The sequence below is a fragment of the Petromyzon marinus genome, chromosome 15 (assembly GCF_048934315.1).
Source record: "Petromyzon marinus isolate PM22_M1 ecotype Great Lakes invasive population chromosome 15, UKy_Petmar_22M1.pri1.0, whole genome shotgun sequence".
NCBI classification, from domain to species: Eukaryota; Metazoa; Chordata; class Hyperoartia; order Petromyzontiformes; family Petromyzontidae; genus Petromyzon; species Petromyzon marinus.
The window spans coordinates 1,485,001-1,504,423 of NC_133681.1; the positions used below are offsets into that span (position 1 = coordinate 1,485,001).

The 19,423-nt window shown below is 56.2% G+C and overlaps 1 protein-coding gene across 1 annotated transcript in view; it reads left to right on the plus strand.

The window, feature by feature from the left end:
* LOC116942556 (DNA (cytosine-5)-methyltransferase 3A-like) overlaps window positions 1-4,612 on the plus strand; it is a 43,867-nt gene extending 39,255 nt beyond the window's left edge. The window contains exons 20-23 of the mRNA XM_032954605.2: window positions 2,703-2,788; window positions 3,401-3,470; window positions 4,030-4,148; window positions 4,449-4,612. Of these exons, the coding sequence (XP_032810496.2) occupies window positions 2,703-2,788; window positions 3,401-3,470; window positions 4,030-4,148; window positions 4,449-4,590 (417 nt within the window). The 3' untranslated portion in view covers window positions 4,591-4,612. The remainder of the gene's footprint in view (window positions 1-2,702; window positions 2,789-3,400; window positions 3,471-4,029; window positions 4,149-4,448) is intronic.
* The last annotated feature ends 14,811 nt before the right edge of the window (window positions 4,613-19,423 follow it).

Genomic DNA, 19,423 nt, shown 5'->3' on the forward strand with positions numbered 1-19,423 from the left:
ACACACACTACACACACACACCACACACTACACACACACTACACACACACTACACACACACCACACACTACACACACACTACACACCTGTGATGTGATACAGCCTCACCACGATCCGGCCTCATCACGACTCGGCCTTACCATGAAATCCCACCTCACCACGCACACACCACCCCATGTGACATGATACAGTCTCATCACGATCCGGCCACAACACGAACCGCCCTCACCACACACGTGTGACGTGAGCCGGGCCACACTACAAATGTTTTATTTTTCCACGGAAAAATCCCGCGTGTAGCCAGCTACCCAGCCAGCTACTCGTGTAGCCAGCTACCCAGTTAGCTACCCGTGTAGTCAGCTACCCAGCCAGCTACTCGTGTAGCCAGCTACCTAGCTAGCTACCCGTGTAGCCAGCTACCCAGCTTGCTACCCGTGTAGCCAGCTACCCAGCTAGCTACCCGTGTAGTCAGCTACCCAGCTAGCTACTCGTGTAGTCAGCCACCCAGCTAGCTACTCGTGTAGCCAGCTACCCAGCTAGCTACCCGTGTAGCCAGCTACCCAGCTAGCTACCCGTGTAGCCAGCTACCTAGCTAGCTACCCGTGTAGCCAGCTACCCAGCTAGCTACCCGTGTCGTCAGCTACCCAGCTAGCTACTCGTGTAGCCAGCTACCCAGCTAGCTACCCGTGTAGTCAGCTACCCAGCTAGCTACCCGTGTAGACAGCTACCCAGCTAGCTACCCGTGTAGCCAGCTACCCAGTTAGCTACCCGTGTAGTCAGCTACCCAGCTAGCTACCCGTGTCGTCAGCTACCCAGCTAGCTACTCGTGTAGCCAGCTACCCAGCTAGCTACCCGTGTAGTCAGCTACCCAGCTAGCTACCCGTGTCGTCAGCTACCCAGCTAGCTACTCGTGTAGCCAGCTACCCAGCTAGCTACCCGTGTAGTCAGCTACCCAGCTAGATACCCGTGTAGTCAGCTACCCAGCTAGCTACTCGTGTAGTCAGCTACCCAGCTAGCTACCCGTGTAGCCAGCTACCCAGCTATCTACCCGTGTAGTCAGCTACCCAGCTAGCTACTCGTGTAGTCAGCTACCCAGCTATCTATCCGTGTCGCCAGCTACCCAGCTAGCTACCCGTGTTGCCAGCTACCCAGCTAGCTACCCGTGTCGCCAGCTACCCAGCTAGCTACCCGTGTCGCCAGCTATCCAGCTAGCTACTCGTGTAGTCAGCTACCCAGCTATCTATCCGTGTCGCCAGCTACCCAGCTAGCTACCCGTGTCGCCAGCTACCCAGCTAGCTACCCGTGTCGTCAGCTACCCAGCTAGCTACTCGTGCAGCCAGCTACCCAGCTAGCTACTCGTGTAACCAGCTATCCAGATAGCTACCCGTGTAGTCAGCTACCCAGCTAGCTACCCGTGTAGCCAGCTACCCAGCTAGCTACCCGTGTAGCCAGCTACCCAGCTAGCTACCCATGTAGCCAGCTACCCAGCTAGCTACCCGTGTAGTCAGCTACCCAGCTAGCTACCCGTGTAGTCAGCTACCCAGCTAGCTACCCGTGTAGTCAGCTACCCAGCTAGCTACACGTGTAGCCAGCTACCCAGCTAGCTACACGTGTAGTCAGCTACCCAGCTAGCTACCTGTGTAGCCAGCTACCCAGCTAGCTACCCGTGTAACCAGCTACCCAGCTAGCTACACGTGTAGTCAGCTACCCAGCTAGCTACCCGTGTAGTCAGCTACCCAGCTAGCTACACGTGTAGCCAGCTACCCAGCTAGCTACCCGTGTAGCCAGCTACCCAGCTAGCTACCCGTGTAGCCAGCTACCCAGCTAGCTACTCGTGTAGTCAGCTACCCAGCTAGCTACCCGTGTAGTCAGCTACCCAGCTAGCTACCCGTGTAGCCAGCTACCCAGCTAGCTACCCGTGTAGCCAGCTACCCAGCTAGCTACCCGTGTGGCCAGCTACCCAGCTAGCTACCCGTGCGGCCAGCTACCCAGCTAGCTACCCGTGTAGCCAGCTACCCAGCTAGCTACCCGTGTAGCCAGCTACCCAGCTAGCTACCCGTGTAGCCAGCTACCCAGCTAGCTACCCGTGTCGTCAGCTACCCAGCTAGCTACTCGTGTAGCCAGCTACCCAGCTAGCTACCCGTGTAGTCAGCTACCCAGCTAGCTACACGTGTAGTCAGCTATCCAGCTAGCTACCCGTGTAGCCAGCTACCCAGCTAGCTACCCGTGTAGTCAGCCACCCAGCTAGCTACTCGTGTAGCCAGCTACCCAGCTAGCTACCCGTGTAGCCAGCTACCCAGCTAGCTACCCGTGTCGTCAGCTACTACCAACAGAGTTGTTGTTGCTGTTGGCGTGGAAAGGAGCCCAGCCTGCAGCCAGACAGTAAGCAAACTCGAGGCATCGATTTCTTTTTTAATCCTAGTACGATGATATACACTATTGTGTGGTTGCAATGCGGTTGCTGTGCGGTTGCTGTGCGGTTGCTGTGTAGTTGCCGTGCGGTTGCAATGCGGTTGCTATGTAGTTGCTGTGCGGTTGCTGTGCGGTTGCTGTGTAGTTGCTGAGCGGTTGCTATGCGGTTGCCGTGCGGTTGCTGTGCGGTTGCTATGCGGTTGCTATGTAGTTGCTGAGCGGTTGCTATGCGGTTGCTATGCAGTTGCTGAGTAGTTGCGGTGTGGTCGTGTGGTTTCTGTGCGCCACAGTGCAGCCCCACAATGATCGACGCCAAAGAGGTTTCGCCAGCTCACCGCGCGCGCTACTTCTGGGGCAACCTGCCTGGCATGAACAGGTGATGAGACGCCTGCATCCAGCAGCGGAGTGATGACGATTATAATGGTGGCGGCGGTCGTGGTGGTGGTCGACTCAGCTTTGGTGCGGTGTAAACATCGCCACCGGGGAGACAAAGGCGGCCGGGCGTGGTGCCGGCCACCCACCCCCCTTGTGTGCCGTGCCGGCCTTCGTAGGTGCTGCTCGCTAACGGCACTTGCCCTAGCAGTCTGTTAGGGCTATACGGGGGACCTTTGTCTTTTGGTGGTGGCCGCTATGATGGTGATAATGATTATGATGGTGGGAGTAACAATGCTCCCATTAGCACTGTTGGCTACGTACGGTGCGAAAGAAGTTCAACATACATACATGCTGATGGTGATAATGATGTTGCTGATGATGACGATGACGACGATGACGACGATGATGACGATGACGACGATGACGACGATGATGATGACGACGATGACACGATGATGATGACGACAATGACGACTATGATGATGACAACTATGATGATGACGACGATGATGATGATGACGACGATGATGATGATGACGACTATGATGATGATGACAACGATGACGACTATGATGATGACGACTATGACGATGATGATGTCTTCTCCGTGTAGACCGCTCTTCCCGTACACGACTGACAAACTGGAGCTACAGGATTGCCTGGAGCACGGCCGCATGGCCAAGGTAAGGACACGGGTGGACAACCACCAGGCTGGGAGGGTGGACAACCACCACACTGGGAGAGTCAGAGTGAGTGAGAGTCGGGGTGAGTGTGGTCGGTGGTGGCGCAGCGTGGTGGTGGTGGTTGTGGTGGCGCGTGCGTGGTGGTGGTGGCGTGTGCGTGGTGGTGGTGGTGGCGGCGCAGCGTGGTGGTGGTGGTGGTTGTGGTGGCGCGTGCGTGGTGGTGGTGGCGCGTGCGTGGTGGTGGTGGTGGCGGCGTGTGCGTGTGTGCTTGCTCTGGGGAGCGATAGTGTAGCGGTTAGCGCGCTGCGCTGTGAACCTGGCGACCCGGGTTCGATTCTCGCTCACAGCCAACACCAGTGACGATTATCTGAACCGGTCCTGGGCCTCCCCTAGGTCGACTCAACCTCAAATGAGTACCTGGTGCGGTGTGTAAACATCGCAAACTGGGGAGACAAAGGTGGCCGGGCGTGGTGCTGGCCACCCGCACCCTCGTGTTCCGTTCCAGCCTTCATAGGCGCTCGCTATACGGGGAATCTTTGTCTCTGTCTCTCTGCTGCAGTTCAGCAAAGTGCGCACCATCACCACGCGCTCCAACTCCATCAAGCAGGGCAAGGACCAGCACTTCCCCGTGACGATGAACGGCAAGGACGACATCCTGTGGTGCACCGAGATGGAGAGGTGAGCGCCACGCACGCCACTGGCATTCGCCGGCCTGGTCGTGTCCCGGCTGGCAGGAGTGAGTGGCTCTTCTCCTGTGGAGGAGGAGGCGGCTCGTGAACGATGCGACTGGGCCAGTTGGAGGCAGTCGTCCCCCCGGCAACAACGGAGGGCGGAGGAGCGACGCGGTGGGGGAGCGCAGGTGGTGCATCTGCCGGTCGTCTCACTCGGTCAGCCCACGGCAACTTTGATGACATTCAATTCTTACACATCGCCCCCCCCCTTGCCCCCCGCTCCCCCCCCTCCCCGACCCCTCCCCAGGATCTTTGGTTTCCCCGTGCACTACACCGACGTGTCCAACATGAGCCGCCTGGGTCGCCAGCGCCTGCTGGGCCGCTCCTGGAGCGTCCCCGTCATCCGCCACCTCTTCGCTCCGCTCAAGGATTACTTCGCCTGTACTTAGAGGGGCGGGTGGAGGGGAGGGTGTGGGGGGGAGGGGGAGCGGGGGGAGGGGGCGGCGGGTAGCGGTGGTGGTGGTGACGACACACGGCCGGGGTTTGGTCGCCCATGGTGCTGGCCGCCCACCCACCTCGTGTGCCGGCCTTCGTAGGCGCTACTCGCTAACAGAGCTTGCCCCAACAGTCTGTTCAGGCTACAGAGGGGATCTATGTCTTTGTGGGTGGTGGGGGCGGGGCGGCAGTCACGTCACGTGACCACTTAACCGCACCGCTTGGCTGCTTGAACCGGGAGGTACGGCCTGTGTCGGCCCCTCCTCGACCCACCCCCTCCTCCCCCCCCCCCCCCCATTCCCAGCACCACCACAGCCACCGGTCAAACTCAGGGCTCCAACCTTTAGCGTCGGCGCTGGCTCGACCAATCGCAGCGGTCGGTCATCGTGAAGTGTGCGGAGACGGCATGGCGACGAACCTCGTTTGACCCCTGACCTTGATCCCGCTACCCTCATCGTCGTCGCGTTCGCCCGCCCTCGGTGTCCATCTTGGGACGGCGGTGGCGGCGGCGGCGGTGGTGGTGGCGGTGGTGGTGGCGGTGGTGGTGGTGGTGGCGGTGGTGGCGGTGGCAGTGGTGGCGGTGGTGGTGGTGGTGGTGGTGGTTTTTATCGTTCTTGTTTAATCCCCGCCCCTTGCTGCGTGTCGGCCCCGAGGGGTGGGACTGTGGGACGGGGGGGGGGGGTGGCGGATTGAGGATGTGTGTATGTATGTATGTGTACGTACCTTTGTTGAACTTCTTTCTCACCGTACGTAGCCAACTGTGCTAATCGGAGGTACGGGTGAAGGACAACAAGCTACACACAACAAGCAGTTCAAAAGAGATGAGTGGCGGATGAGCCTCACTCACACGCTCGCTCGCCCGTCCCGCCTGCCTGTCCACTGGTCCGGCAGTGTGGACATTCTCTCTTCCGTCCGTCCCTCTGTCCAGACATCCGTCCGTGCTCTCGTCTGGCCGCGCGTGTGGCTGGTGAGATTTCGGGTCTGTCCGCGTCGGAGTACCCAAAACATTTCCGCGCCCGGCACAGCACGTCCGGTATCCCTCCGGCCGTGGCTACCTCCCCCGTCGCGTGCGATCGGTCGATGACCCATCGCACACCCCTTGTCCGCGCGACTTCCCCTCTGCGGTGGACACATCGAGGCGATGCTCCCACGGTGAAAAGCGATTGCGCAGTTTCATGTCTGTGTCTGTCTCTGTGTCTGTCTCTGTGCTTGTGCCTGTGTCCGTGGCTGTGTGTTTGTAAACGTCACGCGTTTATAAATGTCCACGTGATGACAAGCCACTTTGTTGAGCTGTCATCTGTGGCCAGGTCGCTTCTGAAAAATAGCTTCATAGCTTATTTAGCCTTACCTGGTCAAATAAAATTGTTCTAGTTTAGTTTAGTCTGTCTATCTCTGTGTGTTTCTGCTTTTGATGGGCTGTATTTTTCTCAATGTCTGTCTGTGTGTGTGTACATGTGTGTGTACATGTGTGTGTACATGTGTGTGTCTTTGTATGTATACATCTCACATCTGTGCGTTTCCCAATGCACATATTTTGTATGTGTACGCTAGTGTTGTGATTTTTGCGTGTAATATGGTAATGTGTGTAGGTCTTAATGCGTCTGCGTGTATATCTGGTCTCCTGATCTATGTCACTAATGTTCATTTATGTTTGCACATCTGTGCGTGTCTTTATCTCTCTGTCTTTATATCTTCCTGTGTAGATACGTTCGTGTGTGTCTTACCGCGTCCTTGTCTCACTGTGTCTCTCGTTATCAGTACTTGTATCTCCGTGTATGCCCCTGTGTCTCACTGCGTATCTGCGTTCTATTTGTGTGTTTGTCTCGGTGTGTCTGTCTCGGTGTGTCTGTCTCGGTGTGTCTGTCTCGGTGTGTCTGTCTCGGTGCTTCTGTCTCGGTGCTTCTGTCCGTGTTCCCGGTCCGTCCGTGTCTATGATACCCAGCTGCCTTAAACGTGGGCAAAAACTCCCGTTCACATTTTTCTAAACCGTCGAAGTTTCAATTTTAGTCGTCGGTTTGAGTTTAAACCTTTGAGTTTCCCGGCCACGTCCTGCCCCGTGATATTGCCAGTCTCATCCGAGCGTCGTGACGATGCAGATGGTCTCGTTGCAAATTAAGAAGAAATAAAACACCGACGATGAATATCGTCATTAACAAATCAATATAACGTCCTAATTGAAATTCTCTTCCCTTCCCCCACCGGAAGAGAAGGACGGAAATCGTCAACGCCAGAAGTGACGATCGCAGCGAGACTTCACACCGTTGTTTTATTTTTACTTAAATGTCTAATTGGCTACATCCGGAGGGCAGCGTTTTACAAATTATCCCCCCGATGAATCTCCGCAGCGATCTCATCGGTAGAGCTGGACGTGTATTACACCGTGTAGGCGGCATTTGTGCACTTGTCCACAGTTCTGTGGCCGGGGCACAGGATGGCATGAATTTTAAACCCTCACCTCTTTCCCCATCCCCCGTCTTTCGACACCTCATCAGCAGCACGCCGCCAGTAATCGACAGCCCGCTCTGACTCCACTGCTGGATGAAGGCCTCTCCCCACACCTCCGCGGTACTGCCCTTGGTCGCGGGGGGGGTCAGCAGGTTCACCACGGGACACGGGCGGTGGATGGGACTCCCTGTGTGGGGTAAAGTGTGGGGCCTCCCACCACATCATCACCGTGATGTCTGTCCAGCGTGGACAGAGAGAGAAGGTCACACACCGATAGGGCGCCCTTCTGTCTCTCTCGTGGAGGAGGAGGAGGCCTTCCCCTGCTCCACTTGCAGCGGTAGAATGATCAGGACAATTGCAGGCCTGCCCCTTTACCTTAGAGCAGAGGGGCCAATGAAATCGCGTAACGGTGAATGTTTTTGTCCGTTTCTCGGCTGCGATTTCAAAACTCTCGTGAGCGTTTGTCTGCGGCTTCACGATCGGTGTGCTGTGTTTTTAGTTCCCCCCCCCCCCTCTACAATTATTATTTTAAAATAATTTTATAGATTCCCTTGACTCTTCAGACCCCGCCCCCCCCCGCTCGCATCGCGATTGTGTAACCCGATTATAATCACCAGCATCACTCGCGCGCGTGTGCGCGCACACACACACAGACCGACGTCTACCTCAATACAACGATAACTCAGTCACTCTTACACGTATGACGCCATCATCGCCATCGTCGCTATCGTCATCACCATGCCCATCGTCATTATCCTCGTCATCGTCACCATCATCACCACCGTCACCATCGTCACCACCGTCCCCATCATCACCACCATCATCACCCTCGCCACCATCACCACCGTCACCATCGTCATTACCCTCGCCACCATCACCACCGTTACCACCATCGCCACCATCGCCACCATCGTCACCTGTGAACTTATCTCCACCATCGCCACCATCGTCACCTGTGAACTTATCTCACCCATACCTGGTGCTCTCTGCACAGCGCGAGGGGTCCCTCCCTGTGCGGTATTGCAATGCGCGGAACGAAAACTGAAAAAAGTGAAACCGGGAGTTGAAAAGTCCACGCGACCGGGGGGGGTGTTGGGAGCACGCGGAGAGAGGGGGACAGAGAGAGGGGTGGAGGAGGGGGGGAAGTGTTGCAGTGTACAGCATGCAAGCAGCCTGGAGAAAAACTGGCCCCAAGCCTAACCACAGTGGCCAATAGTAGGCCAAGTCCCACTCTTACCCCAAACCAAACACACCGCCGATCTCATAACACAATGGTAACCCATGAGCCAACCAGACACTGGCCCCTAACCATAGCCCCGAGCCGGATTGGCCAATCAGACGGCAGCGTTCGCCCAACCCCCCCTCCACCTGTTTGCAAAACAAAGCCGTAACCCCATTTGGGACTTCGTCCATTCCCCTATTTTCAGTTTCTGTTCCGCTTTTCACTTTTGGGTGCTCAGCGCCACGCGCCGGCGAACCGTGGCGGCGTTGCCGGTGCCGAGACTTGTGCCCCCAGCCCCCCCCCCCCCCCCCGCGCGCGCCCCACCCAGGGCAACGTCGCCGGCAATTGTTGCCTAGCCAGTAATCGTCACCAGCAGTGGCAATACGCGAATCATTCTGTTGTTGTTGTTGCTGTGTCCGTTGTGTAAACAAAATCAAAATGGTGAATTCGAGTTTCCCAAACGTGGACGGTTCCCAGTGCTGCCCCCGCGCAGGCGGAGGTCACGTGACCACGGTGATGTCACTTGGGGGGGGGTGCAATAGTTGACGATCCAGACCGTGACCTGAAACAAAACCCATACCTGCCTCCCTCCCTCCCTCAACTCGGGGGAGACACCCCGGGACACACAGCCCGTGTGGGTAGCTGCATGGGAAGAGCTGATTTTGTGCTCTGGGTTGTCTTAAAAAAAGTAGGCCCCTAACCGCGCCCCCCCCCACCCCGCCTTTCTAGGACCAGGTGTGGGCAGGGATGGGTGAGGGTTTCCAGTGAGTAGGGTAGGGATGGTGAGTAGGGTAGGGATGGTGAGTAGGGTAGGGATGGGTGAGTAGGGTAGGGATTGGTGAGAAGGGTAGGGATGGGTGAGTAGGGCAGGGATGGGTGAGTAGGGTAGGGATGGGTAAGTAGGGTAGGGATGGGTGAGTAGGGTAGGGATGGGTGAGTAGGGTAGGGATGGGTGAGTAGGGTAGGGATGGGTGAGTAGGGTAGGGATGGGTGAGTAGGGTAGGGATGGTGAGTAGGGTAGGGATGGGTGAGTAGGGTAGGGATTGGTGAGTAGGGTAGGGATGGGTGAGTAGGGCAGGGATGGGTGAGTAGGGTAGGGATGGGTGAGTAGGGCAGGGATGGGTGAGTAGGGTAGGGATGGGTGAGTAGGGTAGGGATGGGTGAGTAGGGTAGGGATGGGTGAGTAGGGTAGGGATGGTGAGTAGGGTAGGGATGGGTGAGTAGGGTAGGGATGGTGAGTAGGGTAGGGATGGGTGAGTAGGGTAGGGATGGGTGAGTAGGGTAGGGATGGGTGAGGGTTCCCAGTGAGTAGGGTAGGGATGGGTGAGTAGGGTAGGGATGGGTGAGTAGGGTAGGGATGGGTGAGTAGGGCAGGGATGGGCGAGTGCCCGGGGAGAGTCACGTGCCTCCTTCATGGTGGGGGGGGGGGGGGGTTTGTTCGTATCAGGAAAGTGTCGACCGGCTCTCGGAAGGGTCCCGCTACTGTTTGTCCACGTCCGTGAAGACTTCGCGTTTGGTTCGTGTGAGCGGACAAGCGGAGAGAGCCCCCCGCTAACAGTACCAGGGGGGCTAGCACTGGCTGCTAGCTCTCCACACAGGCGGGTCTGTGTTAATAGCCGACCCGCTTACTGTACCTGCCAGTTTTATTTTTCCCACCACCGTACTTCCAAGGCGTGCCGGGGGCCGTGCCGTGGCGGTCGCGCGCAAGGAGCGAGTTGAGTCGCGCGTAGATGATGTGGCTAACGACACCGCGTGCTCACGGCGTACCGAGTGACGTCACAAACAAACGCGTCATCAGCCCCTCCCCACCCACGCACCCTATCCCCCTGGCCTCGCGTGTGTCGCGAGGCGAGCGTATAGGTAAGCACGGTTTGGTTCCGGCTCGGCCAATAGAAAAAAAACACCCGTACCGTGATGGCGGCCCCGTGCTGGTTCGGCTCGGACATGCCAGTGGGAGAAAACAAATGGGAACTTTACAGGGCCACTTGCCGCTGTCGTTGTCGTCATCATCGTCATCATCGTCATCAGCAGCTGTAGCCTCGTCAGGGTGGAGGCCACGTGTCGACCCCGCGGGAACCACGACCGTCCGTCTAAGGACCAAGCCCGCGGCGCCTCGGACATTCTCAACCAAACGCCACTCAGACTATTGCCAAAGGACATTGTTATTACTGCTACTCGACTCTTACTACTATTACGCATTTTAAAACAATAATAAAATAGGCGTAAGGTTTTTTAACGGAGGAAAACAACAGAAAAGACAAAAAAAACCCAACGTTGTTATTGGTGCTATATTTTTGGGGGTGTTTTTGTGAAATAATGAGGTTAGAGCAGATTTTGGATTTTAAAGTGAAATGTATTTTGGGGGGGCGGGGGGGGCGCGGGGCTGCGGAGGGACTGTTGGGTGAGGGGTTATGCGGGGGGGGCTAGGGTGAGTGGGGGGTGGGGTTCAGATGTTTGGAGAGAAACAGAACGCGGTACCTACATGGAATTGGTGCTCTAGTTGTGGAATATCACGTGACGGGAGATGTCTCTGTGCGCGTCTCTCTCTCCGTGACCGCGCTACGGCGTTTGTGAGTTGTTGTTTTACCGTTGTCCTCAGGCCGTCTAGGAATCGTGGTGCCTTTTATCGTAATAGGTATTATCATTATTACAAAACACACACACACACTACACACACACACTACACACACACTACACATACACACATACACACACTACACATACACACACACACTACACACACACACTACACAAACACACATTACACATACACACACTACACATACACACATACACACACTACACATACACACACACACTACACACACACTACACACACTACACATACACTACACATACACACACTACACCCACACACACTACACATACACACACTACACCCACACACACTACACATACACACATACACACACTACACACACACACTACACATACACACACTACACCCACACACACTACACATACACACACTACACCCACACACACTACACATACACACATACACACACTACACCCACACACTACACATACACACACCACTACACAGACACTACACACACTACACCCACACACACTACACATACACACACCACTACACATACACCCTACACCCACACACACTACGCCCACACACACCACTACATCCACACACACCACTACATACACACCACCGCACACACTACACCCACACACTACTACACCCACACACCACACACCACACCCACACACCACACATGGAAATCAAGGTGCTTTGTTGTGGAGTGGTGGGGGCTTTTATTTTGAAATTGCCCCTCGTGTTCGCCGTCACGTTGGACTCTGCCGGCTCGCGACGTGGAGCGGACGTTTGAATCTCGCACCAGCTGAGATGGGGGCCCCGGTCGTGCGTGGGGTGTCCGAGAGAGGTTGTCGCTATTGCACTGCTGCTGCTTCAGTTGCAGCTGTAGCTGCTGTAGCTGCTGCTGCTGTAGCTGCTGTAGCTGCTGCTGCTGTAGCTGCTGCTGCTGCTTCAGTTGCAGCTGTAGCTGCTGCTGTAGCTGCTGTAGCTGCTGCTGTAGCTGCTGCTGCTGTAGCTGCTGCTGCTTCAGTTGCAGCTGTAGCTGCTGCAGCTGTAGCTGCTGTAGCTGCTGCAGCTGTAGCTGCTGTAGCTGCTGCAGCTGTAGCTGCTGTAGCTGCTGCAGCTGTAGCTGCTGTAGCTGCTGCAGCTGTAGCTGCTGCAGCTGTAGCTGCTGCAGCTGTAGCTGCTGCTGCTGTAGCTGCTGCTGTAGCTGCTGTTGCTGTAGCTGCTGCTGTAGCTGCTGTTGCTGTAGCTGCTGCTGCTGCTGCTGTCGCTCTCTCCGCTGCGTGCTTGCGGCTGTGCCACCGCGTGCTGTCGGGCGCGCTGCCCCGTCGTTTCCATCCCACGTGCCGAGAACGCCTCGAGGAACCTCTCCCCCCCCCCCCCACTGCCTAATGACAACGGTTCCTGAAGCGGCACGTGGAACGCGAAACGTCGGACGTCGTGCCGAACGAACGACGCGCGGTGCGACTCGTGGCCGCGTCGCTGAGAAAGGCGGAAAGCGGTCGGCGTCGTCAGCAATCGGAGGCAGCGCGCCCTCGTCACGGGCCACCACCACCATCATCATCATCATCATCGTTTGGCATCGTTCTACGGTTCGTCATGTATCATGTAGGCTCGAGTAAAGGCCACTTTATAAATGTTAAATTAGATTTCGACGATGCCGGTAAATTGGACAATTATGTTTCGCATATATAGTGCGTCAATCAAATGCCACGGAAAACGCGAAGCTATTTACATCGCATCTCAATCATTCGAAGCGCACCCCCAGTGGCAGCTGCCCCTGCGTGGCACGAGGTGACGCAGCCCCCGGCTTGTAAGCGGGCATCAGTCTCTCCCGTAGGGGGTGGTGACTGCTGCTGCGTGCGATCCCAATTGCATAATTCGCGGAGTTATTTTTTTTACTTGGGCAAATGTGGACCCTGACGCACGCCGGCACGCGTTGGCCAGCGAATAACGCCACGGGATCTTTACCGCTAGGCCACGTCTGCCAGTAGGGCAGGAGGGGAGGGCGATGCATGGGTGTCGAACTTCTGTCGCGCACCGTGCATAGGCAGTGTCGTGCTAATCGGGGGTGGGAGCCCTGCCTTGTCTCGCGATGGTGATGCGAATAATCATGAGCATACGACGATGATGATGATGATGGCCGCGGTGTTGATAATGCCTGTGGTTATGGCAGTGATGCGATACGTTACGTTTCTGCGTGATGATCATTGGCGTTTTCTTTGCACAATTCTCATCGATGTGTTGCCGAGACGGGGGGGGGGGGGGCTGGGAGGGTGGGCTGGGGGGGTCCATCCACGTCGCCCGTCCGCCCACTCGCCACCAACTCGGGCGACGCGTCGAACCCCCGCGGTGCCCGCGGACTATCCCGGTAGTAATTGGTGTGTGGGGGGGGGGGATCGAAACGTCGGGGACATCTCGAAGGTGTCCCTGCGACAGGGCGGGCAGGGGACGCCCTCCCGGCCCCCTCCCAGAGATGGCAATGCCCCCCCCCCCCGGCGTGGAGTCGATTAGCGCTCATCGCTGATGGTCAGCGGCCGTGAAGAACGCGGAGAGAGACACCGGAAGCCGATAGCCCCTTGCCCTCTGCTCCCTTTTGTTTGTCTCCAAAAATCTACCCCCCCCCCGCCCACACGCACCCACCCACCCACCCCTCCTCACACAATACTCAGGGTGCCCCCACCACGGCCGCTACAGCCGGGGTCGTGCGATGCTAAAAACTTTTTGATCGGCGCAGCGGTCCCAGGGCAGTCGGGCATCACCAGCCCGTATCGGGGCTTCTGCTGCTGACACGTGGTGATGGGAGCAGTGTGCGCGCTCCATCAGCTGACCACGGTGCTATGGGCACGCAGCAAACGAGCAAACAAACGGCAACAAAGCAATATCACTCGGCCCAAAGCTTTCTGCACGATGGTTAAAGCGCGACAGGGATTTCAAGTCTCCGTGTGTAGTTTTTTTTACGAGAGATAAGAAAAACACAGTTGAGAACTCTCCGATGTGTCATCTGGCTTACACCTCTCTCCACGTGTTGCTTTAGCGAACCCACGTCCGACGTTTCGCCCCGCGTGCCAGGGAGCTTCTTCCGGATCTGAACATTGAACAGGAGCAATAGCAGCAGCAGCAGTAAGCCTGCACACATTGCTGTGATGGGTAGGTTCGGAGGTGGTTGTAGGGAAAACCAGGATTGTTTACACATAAAATTACCCTGGAGTATTTTTGTAGCATGTTAATTTTGAAGCATGTTCATTGACACCGCAAAATACTGTCTCCCGAAACACGTGACACGCTGTGTCGTGGCGTCGCTTCCACCCGCTCGGAGCGGCAGCGGGCACCGCCGTCTCTCTGGCTCCCGCTCGCTCTCCCGCACCACGAAGCCACCAACAGAGATGAACCCCCCCCCCCGTCTCCCCTAAGGTGCTACTCACAGCCACAAGTGGACAGGCAGGAGGTGGGGTCGGAGGGGACTGGGTGCATGTGGGGAAGGGGTGAGGTAGAGTTGAGTTGGGGACGGGTTAGTCGGGCTCCGGATAGCAAGACGCTTTCCTACAATTGTGCCCGGTGTCAGTTCTATGGATCTGGTCTCACACGGGCACGGGTGTGGGAATTTGGGGGGGGGGGGGTCTTATAAACCGGGCAGCACGATAGTACACTAGTGGCTGGTTGTCTTGTATGTTAGGGCTACCAAGTCAACATGCAACGTTGCTGGCCATGTCGTCGTTACCTTTGGCTCCAACGTTGCCGCAAGCGTTGTTGGCCCAATGGTTCCATGCTTGGTTGGTGAGGGCTCGTGGTGCGATAGGTTATTTTCCTTTTGGGGGGGGGATGGCATTTCTCTGGTGCTCTGTGACGTCTCGCGCCCGCCTCCCCTCCCCCCAGCGTGGAACTCGGCACGTGTAGCAAGCCACGTGGGTCGCGCTTGTTGGTGCAAGTGAACCGCGTTCTAACCTTTCCCGCGAGAGAGTGAGCGCGTGGTTCGTCGTGACACCTCTATCGTGGTGATGGTGGTGGTGTCGTCCGTGTGCTCTGTCTTGTTGGTTCAAGTTGATGTGGCTTGCGCACCGCGTGTAAAGGGTCGCTTCGAGTAGGCACGGCCACGCGTGTCACACATTGGCGGATTTGTCCCTTTTCGACAGCGGAAATGTCCGCCTCTTTCTTCGTTTTATAATCAATTACGCCAGGTGGAAAGAGTTAAATCCGCCAACATACAGAGGAGTGGCCCTTAGATGAGACCGTGTGTTTCTGTGGGTAAAAAAGAATAATCAAAACCTGGTTGTTAGGATGTGTAAAAGTGTTGCTTTTACGCAGGGCTTAATTTCACCCGGAGTTGCCCCGGGGCTGATTTTCCCCCCCGGGAAAATGTTCCATGAGAAATTAACCCCTCGCTTTTACCAATATTCCAAGCGTTGGACCCAGCCATATTGGAGGTGTGTTTCTTGTCTATTAGTATAATATCCTTTTCTTTAGTTTTGTTTATGGTGAAAATAATGTTTGTGAATTATATTGAGGGTTTCGGGAAGTGAGTCAAGACCGACACTTAGACCACGTGTGCCACCATGACTAATACTGTACACGCCTCTAGCCTGCCACGTGACAAGCGCGCATGTACGCACATCCACACGCAGAACACCCACACACGCACAGCCCTACGTAAATAATCCACTGCTGGATGAGTACACCTGCCCCACTCCCTCGGGGCACCGTTCGTCACACGCGGCCTGAGCCACGCGTTTCGGGGAGGGATATTTTGTGACCATACTTCACCACGCTAGTCAGTGCGGACAGGTGAAAGTGGTCACACTGGCAGTGGTCGCTCGTCCAATGCGCCGTCCAGGCTCGAGCCTGCGATAGCTGTCGAGATCGATATGGAAATCGTGCGCATCACAAGATTCGTGCTCACACACTCAGCGTTGTTTTTTTGCTTCACACCTGTGTAGCTAAATGTAATCTACCTACAGAGAGGTTATCGTTGGAGGCTCATCGGCCTATCTGGCTTTGGAAATACTGTATCTCTTTTCTATTCAAGCAGACACAACCAAGACTGGGGTTTGTCGCCCCTGAAGCACATCGGCAGGGTTGTAGCTGGCAAAACGCAGTTGGTCAAAAATTTATCATCAGCTGACAAAACGTTGTTTCTTCGCAGGTTAAACGGGGGCGTTGTGTTATAGGCCGTGGAGCGGTGGTGCAGTGGTGAGCACGCTGCGCTATGAACCCGGCGATCAATCTGACAACTCGAACCGCCACAGCCACGGAACTCTAGAGCGTTGGTGTAGTAGTGGTCAGGACCACGACCGGCCGCTTTTGTCTTTCGTGTTGCTGATGTTTACACACCGCACCAGGTACTCATTTACGGCTGAGTCGACCTAGGGGAGGGCCCAGGACCAGTTTAGAGATCTGTCACCACTGATGCCAGGCGTGGCCGGGAATCAGGCTCGGGATGTAAGTCCAAGCTGATTTTGTTTAACAAGGCGAGAGACCAGGACAGAGAAGTCTCATTTGCAAGCGTGGCCCCGAGTCTGAGCAGATTGCGTAGCGCAGTGCGCCAACGACTGCGCCACCATTCCCCAGTCACATGACACGCAGGGTCGCCCATGGGGGGGGGGTGCTTGGGGCAACCCCCCCCCGCTTAGTTACCCCCGACGGTTACAAACTAAACCGGAAGTATTACAGCCGACACCGTGACGTCAAAGCGCGCCCCCCCCAAAGCGTGGGGCCCGGGGCAGTCGCCCCAGATTCGCTGGACACCGGTGACGGCTCTGCCCGCACCACACAATGCGTACATTGCACAATCAGTGCATCCGTCTGTGCATGAACATTTTGGCAGCAGCACATGAGTCCACGGCGGTGCTATTATATCACACGACACTTTTTGCAGTAAATGTTGTATGAACCTTCATTTATATTTAAAACAGTTTTGGAGAAAATGGTGCTTTCTTACACGGGCACTAAAGAGGCGACTTGAAAAAAATAACTCAATTTAAACACTGTTCCTTAGCAACTACAGTTGTTAACAGGCCGCTATAGGGTGTTGTTGTATTAGGGTTGCCGCGATACATGATTGTACGGTACACGGCCCACGATAATCGCACGTGGCTTCGTGCGATACACGGCCCACGATAATCGCACGTGGCTTCGTGCGCTACACGGCCCATGATAATCGCACGTGGCTTCGTGCGATACACGGCCCATGATAATCGCACGTGGCTTCGTGCGATACACGGCCCACGATAATCGCACGTGGCTTCGTGCGATACACGGCCCACGATAATCGCGCGTGGTTTCGTGAACACATTATTATTCGTTCCGCAGCCCGCATGAAGCAAAACGTCGACGATTTTGCCACCACTGCAGCCGCGCTCGCTCGCTGCGTCGTCTCGTTCCGCGTGCGACTGACGTAGCCAGACGCGTCACAGATTGTAGACAATGTAGAGTCTCGGTGATTGGTGGGTGGCGGGGAGAGAGGGGGCGGGGAGAAAGGGGGCGGGGGGGGGTCTTATCGTACACGGCAGAGTTGTGTGGAGTGAAGCGGAGCAGCGCTGGTGAACTCTTTGACAGCACCAATTTATCTTCCAACTGGAAAGCACAACTCGCCGATTCGCCGTCGCGTTCCATGACAACGTGACGAGGAGCCGGTACTCGGCACGTATCGTATTATCGTGGCAACCCTGGTTATTGGTGGGAGCGGGGGGGGGGGTTACTGGGTTGGAGTTCTAAAGCTTCGATGTTCTTGCGTTCTGAATTCGTGTGACGGACCCATGCAGGCATTTAGATGCGTCGGAGTTTTCATTTGGTTAAAAACGTACCAAGAATGCCTCTCCCCCCCCCACTCATCCCCCCCCCCCATCTCGGAACTTGTGTTATTTTCTCTGTACACGTGAGCGTTTGACGATGATGATGTGTAAAATCACGACATTTGTTTCTTTTTTTGTAGCATTTAATTACAAAACAATCTTTGAGATTTGTTTTTTGTGTACTCCCAATTTGTAGCGTTTTTAGAGCAAAGTCAATAAACGTGAGTGAACCTCTTTCGTCGACTCGAGCTCACTTGCCAGAGCCGTGGGTATCCAGCAACTACACCAATACACGGTGGTAGTAGTGTTGGTGGTGGTGGTGATGATGGTGGTAGTGTTGGTGGTAGTGGTGGTGGTAGTGTTGGTGATGATGGTAGTGTTGGTGATAGTGGTGGTGTTGGTGGTGGTAGTGGTGGTCGTGGTGGTGGTGGTGTTGGTGGTGATGATGGTGGTAGTGGTGGTGTTGGTGTTGCTTGTGGTAGTGGTAGGTGTGCGTTCACCGTTTGCAAAGCGCCCGTTAAGAATGTTCGCGTCGTGGTGTGCAGCTGGTGGCGAAGCAGAAGACAATACCCGATCTATCCACTGCTGGATGAAGCTCCCACCGCCCCCCCCCCCACCCCTCCAAGGTGTAGTATCAAGGGTTGTTATTGTGTCCTGGCTGGCTGTGGACCCCTCGACTCACGCCTACAGACATCTTTGAACGCCAAGCAGGAGAACACGGAGCACGCGATAACCACGTGAGTGTCGTGCTTTGTTAAATCCATCTGTGCACGTCCGTGATCATCGCTGAAGGGTCGCCGACTTCCAGCGGCCAGGTTCGAGTCGTGTCCCCACCGCCGCGCAGCGGTAGTGGCTGCAGGGCGCGTGTCTCGGGTCAGGGCGAGGCGTGAATGGTGAAGTACTACACGGAGAGGTACTGGGGAGAGGTAAAGGGGCGAGGGGGAATGGTTCAAGGAGTCCTCGACGCCGTTGTGAGCCACGGTACCACGTGGGGCGCTCTTCACTGCTCCATCTCCTAGCGCGCCCCCTCCCAGCCCCGAGGAGTTATCCAAATGAGGAGATCCCCTGGGAATGCTTCCCCATCACCAACCACCCCCTCCCCCCGCAAACCCCAGCGACCCCCGAACACGCGAGCTGACGAGTGGCACGCAGCCGAACTCTCCTTGCCTCGTCTCGGCACGAGCGGCCACGTGCACCCCACGAGCCCCCTCGTCATCCCCCGGGACTCGGGGAATGAGGTGGAGGAGAGGGGGTGGGGGGGATGAGGGCAGGGGAGGTGCGGACTCACGGCGAGGCTCTCGGGAGTAAAGAGGACGAGGTGGAGACGGAGGAATGCCGCTGTGGAGAGGCTCTGCTGTACTTCTCTGAGCTGCGTGGGGCCCTAGACGCACCCCCTCCCCCACAGCCACGTGGTGACGTTCATTAGATAATTTTGGAGATCATGGATGGGGGCGATTGGTCGGGCCGGCACGTGGATGGGCGGGTAACTTTGGTAGCGTTATTGAGACCAGGCCGATGATGGTGCTGATAGTGAATAGAACAGCGCTGGGTATCCCAACATCCCAGGCCTCGCGACACCGCCGACCACGCGCCGTCCTTCCGCGTTCACCAATTGACTGGCTTTTGCAAATTAGATCGTTGCACGCCGCACGCGCCCGATGATTGTCATACACGTCCTACGTGACGCGCTGAGCAATTCAATACAAGCCCCACGTGACAGAGCACTCGTACAAGATGCACACGACATTCTCAAG